This window comes from Seriola lalandi, unplaced genomic scaffold (genome assembly GCF_002814215.2).
Source record: "Seriola lalandi dorsalis isolate HSWRI2012SDOR001 ecotype SW California unplaced genomic scaffold, Sedor1 jcf7180002054876, whole genome shotgun sequence".
Taxonomy (NCBI): Eukaryota; Metazoa; Chordata; class Actinopteri; order Carangiformes; family Carangidae; genus Seriola; species Seriola lalandi.
This window is the reverse complement of record NW_019525429.1, coordinates 6,833-15,771: the sequence shown is the minus strand read 5'-3', so window position 1 is coordinate 15,771 and position 8,939 is coordinate 6,833. Positions and strand designations below refer to the sequence as shown.

General features: G+C 37.3%; 1 protein-coding gene across 1 annotated transcript in view; it reads left to right on the top strand.

The window, feature by feature from the left end:
• Nucleotides 1–8,939, top strand: part of LOC147817844 (uncharacterized) — a 13,118-nt gene that overhangs the window by 2,596 nt on the left and 1,583 nt on the right. The window contains exons 3-9 of the mRNA XM_087179908.1: nt 388–705; nt 818–1,084; nt 1,345–1,638; nt 1,721–1,840; nt 1,930–1,976; nt 2,326–2,403; nt 8,729–8,894. Of these exons, the coding sequence (XP_087036034.1) occupies nt 388–705; nt 818–1,084; nt 1,345–1,638; nt 1,721–1,840; nt 1,930–1,976; nt 2,326–2,403; nt 8,729–8,894 (1,290 nt within the window). The remainder of the gene's footprint in view (nt 1–387; nt 706–817; nt 1,085–1,344; nt 1,639–1,720; nt 1,841–1,929; nt 1,977–2,325; nt 2,404–8,728; nt 8,895–8,939) is intronic.

Here is an 8,939-nt window from a genome sequence, read left to right as displayed (position 1 = left end):
CAACATGCTGTGTCGTATTTTAAGAATCATTTTTACCATTAACAACAGAGGCCAGCTCCTTTGTCACAATGTTAGATTCTTGAATATTTTACTTAATTCAAGAATTAAACAGACCATAAAACAGTTTGTTTTAGGTCTCAATATGAGGGCAGATGTTTTCTCCCCGTCAGTAACTGAGTTTCAGCAGCTCATTAAATATTCATTTGACACAAACACACGCTCTGTACCAGAATATATATATTGCTGAAATGATCTTGGCAGATCAAAACATATTTTACAGTTTCCTAAATGCAACATATGCTGTATAATTAATACACGGACAAAAACTAAATCTGAGTATGTTTTTTGATTCAGGTTTCTTATTAACAATTTGTTGTTCTGTTGCAGACTCTGAGGTGTCCTGTGTTTTCAATGAGAGCTGCATCTTACCGTGCAGCTTCCAGGACGACACTGATGTGGTCATCCACTGGAATCAGGTGTCAGCAGGAAACAGTCCTGTCCACTCCTTCTACCAAAACAAAGACCAGCTCGCTCACCAGGACCAGCGCTTCAGCGGCAGGACGTCACTGTTCAAGGACCAGATCTCAGGAGGAAACGCCTCCCTCCAGCTGACAGGGCTGCAGGTTCAGGACCAGGGAATATACAAGTGCTACACCGACAGCAACAGAGGAAGGAATAAATCATTTATCAACCTGAAAGTGGACGGTGAGAAATACACAGAACATAATTTGTCAATGTTTGTTAGTGCAATGCATTTAAAGATTAACAATTACAAATGTGTTGTAAAATTCATATCAAAGTTCCTCTTTCTCTGCAGCTCCAGTTGGTAAAGTCGACCTCCAGCAGGTGGGAAACAGGATCACCTGCAGCTCAGAGGGGATCTACCCTCAACCTGAGCTCACCTGGTCCACCAGCCCTCCATCCACTGTGACCTTCAAGAACCAAACTGAAGTCCAGGAGACTGAGCAGCTGCTCTACAACATCAGAAGTTCTCTGACAGTTTCAGACAGCGACTCTGATCTGAGCTACAGCTGCAGCATCAGCACTCGCAGAAACAAGAGGAGAGCCACTTTGTTTAAAACATGTGAGTCATTTTAAAGAGACGTGCAGTCAGCTACAGCACAGTGCAGTACAGTGATCGGTCAGGCTGCCTTCAACAGCTGCTATGAAATGTTCATTCTTCACTCTTTACACTTTCATTTTTGTGTCTCTTTGTTTCATGTTTAGTTAATCTGTTAATCAATGATCTGTTTTAATTGGTTTAGTTTCTTTGTTTACTGTGTAGAGGATTATCAGATTCAAAATCTAAAAAAATCTTATTTCACTTTTCATCATGAGTTTCAGCTTTTCTTAGCGGTTCACACTCTGAAACAACGATCCCCTGCGCTGCCTCAAACTCCTCCTTCAAGAGTCTGATCTGGAGATTCAACCACAGTCAGATCGTCCTGACCCAGACCAGAGCTGACGTCCCCTCCTCAGTCTCAGAGGGGTGGAGCCAGCAGGTGAAGGGTGTGTCAGAGTCAGGCAGCCTCATGCTGCAGGACTTATCTCCACATCATGAGGGAACATACACCTGTGAACTGAGTGATGCTGAGGAGACACTGATAACCAACACCTTTCTGAGGATACAGAGTCCAGGTGAGGCAGCATGAAGGGAGGAACTGTTAGTCTGTATGAGTGAGAACTGTTATTAACTGTAATATCTGTATTTCTACTGCAGATGAGGATTCAATCAATCATGGAGTCATTACAGGTTTGGTGGTTGCAGCTGTTTTGGTCTCAGCAGCAGCAGCAGCAGCAGCAGCAGTTGTTCTTGTCTGCTACTGTAAAAAGAAAAGAGGTAAAATAATGTTCCTCCTACACTTTAATAAATGTCTTGTTTGTTATTTTTATTAATGATGTTGTTTTTTGACTCAATATATCTCCCAGGTGAACAGAGAAACAGGGAGAGAGTCAAACAACGATCAAACACCAACGTAAATAAATGTTCTGTATTAGAAAAGCGCTGCTGCTGAATGAACTTGTTAGAACCAGTTTTCTAACGTCTCGTCTCATTTATATTTCCTCCAGTCACTTTCTAGATCATGGTATAGTGTAATTCAATTAATAAACCAATTAAATCTTTTTCCATCAGTTGAAATCTAGTTTGAAATTAACGGCTGTCTCGGCTAAAAAGAGTTTTGAAAGAAGGAATCATGATTCATGTGATGGTTTATTTTGCTCTGCAGAAGTTGTTCTTTATACTGAAGAAGAATAAATAAGAGATTGTTTTGATTTTACCTTTATATGTTTTTGATGTTGAATTTTATTGCATTTTGTTTGCAGAGCAATGGAGGAACGGTGAAAACCTCACACCCCCTCTGCCTGAGAGAAATGAAGACACTCGAATGTGACATAGCAAATGACTGAACATGGAGACTTTTGTGTCGTATGGACATGAAGTACTAGAAGAAGAGTTCAAGATTAACAAACCTCTCCACGTCAGATGGAAGGAGTAACTGATGCACTGATGCTCACTTTATGAATATGAATATTTCAGCAAAAAATTATGTTTACTTTGTGATTTTATCCAAGAAAGTTGGAAAACTTTATGTTGGAATATATGAAGTTTATATATGTTGAAATAACATAACATATTTTTCTAGATCTTTTTATATTTAACACCATTGAATTTAAAATTTCATCCATAAGTGGATGTAAAGTATATTTTAAGGTCAGAGTTCAGATTTGTGCATCAGAACTTATTTTTTCTGACCCCTGAGATTTATCTGGTGTCCGTTCATGAAACTGTATATACAGTAGGAGAGACTAGCTCCACCTCCGGCAGCTACAGCAGTGACATGCTGCTGACACACTGAGGCCTCAGTATTGATCATCCAGTGATGACAGATATAATAACATGTATAAGTGAGAGGGATGGAACCAGTTCTTTTACTTTAATACTTGCACTACATTTAGCTGCTTGTACTTTATGTACTTTTACTTCAGTAAGATTTTTCATGCAGGACTTTTACTTGTAATTAAATATTTTTACATTTCTGTATCTGCACTTTCACTCTGGCGGGTTTGGGCCAGAGCACTGTGACGCCTGTATGGAAGGTTTAACGTTTGTCTGCTTTGCCCAGTGGCCTCTGAGGCTGCATGGATCAATAAACAACATTTGATGACTGTTTCACAAATTACTACGTATTTTTTATTAACAGATTTGAACTGTCATTAAACTCATTTTTAAATTTAATTAGAAAGATCATGTTGTTGGGGTTGGGTGAAAACTAGACTTTGAGAAGAAATGCTGAGTGTGTCCATAATCAACCCTTCAGATTAGTTGTGCAGACATGAGACTTTCTGCTCCAATGAAAGAACATCGGTTTTCTTTCCAAAAAATAAAAACAAACAAAAGAAGAAAAATCAGTGGGTTGGGTGGGAAAGTCTTTTTTTTTTTAATGTTCCTAACAGACGGAAATGACCCAGATGAATCTGAGCAGCATCACGATCAGAGCTCTTCTCTAAATGATAAGGAAAGGAGCTTCAATGCTTCCTATCATATTTCCTTCAGCACAGGAAACACTCTGTGAAAGGGGACGAGCTAAAGTCGTCCCACAATTCCCTGCAGCGGCAACAATTAAAGTGACATACCAGTGTATTTGTATTTTTCTGTCATGTTTTCACATTTCAACATTTGTGGAAAGGAGGATTTATCATTAAGAATAAAAAAAGCTGAGATTAAGCGCAGTGAGATTCAATCCTCTCAGCGATCGTGAATTCTCCTTGACCTCATGAAGTTTTGTATCAAGGTCAAGGAGAAGTGGTTAGGAAAGAGGGATTTATTTTAAGTGTTATAAATTAAGTTAGTTTAAAAAAAAAAAAAAAAGCTGAGTGTATCTAGGTAAAGAAGAAGTGATTGATTTGACTTTGACTGCAGCCCAACACTGTATTACAAAGAGACTTCCTTCCTCCTTTTTTACGCTTAATGTTATTTCTTCCAGGTGAAACAGCATGAAGTGTTATTATCTGTATGACCTGCAACAATTTAAACATCAGAAAACATCATGAGGCATCATGGGAAAGTTCCAGTAACTGACTATTTCTATTTCAGAGAATTCAACCAATGTTAGAGGCATTATAGGCTGGGTGGTGGCAGCCATTTTGGTCCTAGCACTAGCAGTTGGTCTTGTACTGTACTTTAAAAAGAAAAAATGTAAGATTATGTTCTTCCTCTACTTTTTTTAATTCATTTCTTGTTTGTTGTTTGTATTGATGATGTTTTTTAGAAGCTGGAAACAGAGTTTTAAATTAAGCAATCATGATGATGTGATCATTTATTTTGAAAAAGTTGTTCTCTATACTGAAGAAGAATAAATAAGAGATTGTTTTGATTTTACCTTTATATGTTTCTGATGCTGAATTTTATTTAATTTTGTTTGCAGAGCAATGGAGGTTAAAGAAGGTGTAAATGAAGAAATACCTCAGAACGATGAAAACCTCACCCGGACCCCTTTGCTTGAAGGAAATGAAGCATAAGTTAAAAATAATTGGTCACATCCTGAGGCTCAATTGTATCAAATGACTGAACATGGAAACATTGATGTCACATAGACAAGAACTGTAAAGAAGAGTTAAAGACAAATTAACCTTGTTACTCAAATGCATTGATTAGTTGTGGAATAAACACAAATTTCTCATTGATTGATCGTCTTCCCTTTGTGGTTTCATGACTAGTTCTGTTCCTTTATATAGAACTAAGATGAATGATGTGTAGTACTTGGAGTTTATTATAGAAGCAAATCAAAACAAAATTAAAGACTAATTAAACCATCACAGCCACAAAAAGACGAAGTTAGAAACTGGCCAAAATTATTTAGCTAAACTGTAACTTAAGGTAAAGTTAGAAACTAGTTAACATTAGTTAGCTAAACTGTAACTTCAGGTAAAGTTAGAAACTAGCCAACATTAGCTCAACTGTAATTCAAGGTAAAGTTAGAAACTAGCTAACATTAGCTCTACTGTAACTTAAGGTAAAGTTAGAAACTAGCCACATTAGTAAGTTAAACTGTAACTTAAGGTAAAGTTAGACACTACCTAACATTAGTTAGCTAAACTGTATCAAGGTAAAGTTAGAAACTAGTTAACATTAGTTAGCTAAACTGTAACTTCAGGTAAAGTTAGAAACTAGCCAACATTAGCTCAACTGTAATTCAAGGTAAAGTTAGAAACTAGTTAACATTAGTAAGTTAAACTGTAACCTAAGGTAAAGTTAGAAACTAGCCAACATTAGTAAGTTAAACTGTAACTTAAGGTAAAGTTAGAAACTAGCTAACATTAGCTCAACTGTAACTCAAGGTAAAGTTAGAAACTAACCAACATTAGTAAGTTAAACTGTAACTTAAGGTAAAGTTAGAAACTAGCAAACATTAGTTAGCTAAACTGTAACTCAAGGTAAAGTTAGAAACTAGTTAACATTAGCTCAACTGTAATTCAAGGTAAAGTTAGAAACTAGTTAACATTAGTAAGTTAAACTGTAACTTAAGGTAAAGTTAGAAACTAGCTAACATTAGCTCAACTGTAATTCAAGGTAAAGTTAGAAACTAGTTAACATTAGTAAGCTAAACTGTAACTCAAGGTAAAGTTAGAAACTAGTTAACATTAGCTCAACTGTAATTCAAGGTAAAGTTAGAAACTAGTTAACATTAGTAAGCTAAACTGTAACTTAAGGTAAAGTTAGAAACTAGCTAACATTAGCTCAACTGTAACTCAAGGTAAAGTTAGAAACTAGCTAACATTAGTAAGTTAAACTGTAACTCAAGGTAAAGTTAGAAACTAGCTAACATTAGTAAGTTAAACTGTAACTTAAGGTAAAGTTAGAAACTAGCTAACATTAGTAAGTTAAACTGTAACTTAAGGTAAAGTTAGAGACTAGCTAACATTAGCTCAACTGTAACTTAAGGTAAAGTTAGAAACTAGCTAACATTAGCTCTACTGTAACTTAAGGTAAAGTTAGAAACTAGCTAACATTAACGTTCATGTGTAAATACCTGACACAATGTAATTCATAAACTGTGGAGGTAAGACAGTAAAGTGTAGTATTTGTGTGCTGCTACTTACATTTACCTTCGAGTGTCTCAGTTTGTTTGTGTGAAGCTCGAGGACAGAGACTTGAGGACGGAGACACTGATGGAGTGACGCAGGCTGAGGAGACGCTCTACAAACATCACGGTAAAGAAATGGTACGGTCCACTTTAGGGGTGTCTGAAATCACAAAATCACCCCCGATCACAAAGCTCATCAACCCTGAGTTGTTTAAATACAACTTTACATCATCAAAAATAAGACTGCGCCCCTTGGTGGTCGGAGTTGTAAATATTATAAACACTGATATACATATAACTGAAAATGGCTCCTAAACAAGAAATCTTTAAACCATAAATGACTGTCTTTTAGTTTAATGTCTTTATTTTCATCTTTTATTGATTTATGTTTGTTGTTCAATCTTCTACGGAAGAGGACTATATATGTGAAATTTTTTTATTTTTTTTATTCTGACTTAAAGTCTGACTTTAACCTTTGTTAAAAAAAAATCACCAGGCCCTAATGTGGAAAAATAATATTTTATTAGAAACTCAGAATTCTGAGATTAAAGTCAGAATTCTAAAAATAAATTTATATTTGGCCCTAAACCTTTTCTTTAGTTTTCCTTAACTCATGGAAAAATCCATCAGGTTGAAGTGACTTTACTCAGCAATAATCCTGAGGAAAGATGAAAGTGAAAGAGCACTGACAACCCGTGATCTCTGTTACACCACTCAGCCACAGCCAGCAGAGGAGGCTGGATCCTGAAACCACTTCCATGTTTTTTTATTCTAAAAAGAAATTCTGGCACAAGCAGCAGGTCAGAGCAATCAGAAGGTGATGGACCTCTGCTCTGCCGTATGGCTGATGTTCAGGACTTTTCTGTGGCTTGTTGCTCCCGCTAAAGGAGGTGAGTGAGGTGATAATATACATATACATACATACATATAAAGAAAGAGACTGTTAACATGCATGTTGTCCACTTCTCCTCTATATCTCTAAACTTTAACTGTAATGACCAAATGTAAACAGTAATGATAATTAGAATAAGATATGCTATATCTGTAATAATTATAATACATTGTGTAGCTTCAATAAATCCTTTCAATGCATAGTCTGTATCAGCTGTAGAAAAGCAGAAGACGAGAGAAGGGGAGCGCTGAAATCATGTGATATAGAATCAGCATGAGGCGACAGAAGAGGAACAGGAAGTCTGTAATTGAGGAATGATGAAGAGATAAGAAAGTGAGGAAAAGAATGAGATTAGAAGATTAAAGGTGTGAAGAGACATGAAAGATGAAAATGAGTTGACGACAGAGAGTTGAAGAAAAAGAGGAGAGCAGAGGCCGAGCAGATGTAAGAGAATAAGATATGCATTTAATATTTGTACATCTTAAGTTTATTATCAGAAATATTTAAACTCTTTTTGTTCTATATTTTCTTCTTTGAGTGGAGGAAATTCCCAGGGATAGATGAGTGGAGCTGAGAGAGTGAGAGAAGAAGAAAAGAGGAGGATATGATAACAGAGTGGTAGGAAACAGCCTAACCTCACCTGGTCCACCAGCCCTCCATCCAATGTGACCTTCAAGAACCAACCTGAAGTCCAAGAGACTGAAGGGCACATCAGAGTATGGAAAACATTTTTCAGATTCCTGACTCATGGTTTTATCAGTGGCAGAGGGAGGATCACATCCTCTTCCACCATTTCCTTTGCTTTGCTTTGCCCTTTTAATTTCCAGTCATTGTTTTCCTCTCCGGTCGCAGCTGCTGCTGTTAGAGAAAGAAAGAGTAAAACTAAAAAACAAGATGTCTGAGACCAAGCCCGATGTTTTTCTGCTCCTGTTCTTTCTTTCAACTTTAACCCCTTTAACCAGAGGAGGTGAGTGAGGCGTTCACAGCCCGTCTGATCTATATTCAAATCTAAACTAAATCTAAATCTAAAATCTTGTTTTGTCGTGCTGCTGCGTCACTGTTTCTTTTTGAATGGAAAACGCAAGAACACAGGGAAATATATTGAATTAAGATAAATGTCATGAACAATTACACATAAAAAAACAAGTGAGTGTTGTCTCATAGTTGAGGTGTGTCCCAGTGTTTTAAGATATTTTCCTTTGAAAAAGTAGGAGATTAATTGCAGTTTTCCCAAAGCACCAAACAGTTTAATATTAATGCATTTACAGCCGGCTACACACACAGTAACCTGAGCTACACATTGTCTGTACATGTGTGTTAAACACTTCCCACCAGCTAATATAAATCGTGTGGCAGAGCTTGTGGTGCAACCTGCAGCTGACACATATTTGGCTTTTAAATCCCTGATGAGAAGACGCCCTAGTTACTGTAAACAAGGTTGAGTCTGGTATAAAAAGTAAAAGCCTGTTATGTTAGAGATCAATATATGTGATCAGACACATGAACGATGTGGTCTTTAAAGAAAGCTCTCCTGGATTCAGCTGCCAAGTTCCCTGAACCGAGCTTTGGTTGTCGTCTCTTTACCTGATGTGTTGCAGACTCTGAGGTGTCCTGTGTTTCCATGGAGAGCTGCATTTTACCGTGCAGCTTCCAGAACGACACTGACGTGGTCATCCACTGGATTCAGGTGTCAGCAGGAAACAGTCCTGTCCACTCCTTCTACTACAACAAAGACCAGCTGCCTCACCAGGACCAGCGCTTCAGAAACAGGACGTCACTGTTCACGGACCAGATCTCAGGAGGAAACGCCTCCCTCCAGCTGACAGGGCTGCAGGTTCAGGACCAGGGAAGATACAAGTGTTACACCAGCACCACCAAAGGAAACATGGAATCATTTATCAACCTGAAAGTGGACGGTGAGAAACACAGTAAATATAGAAAATACAAAACAAAAAGGTTTT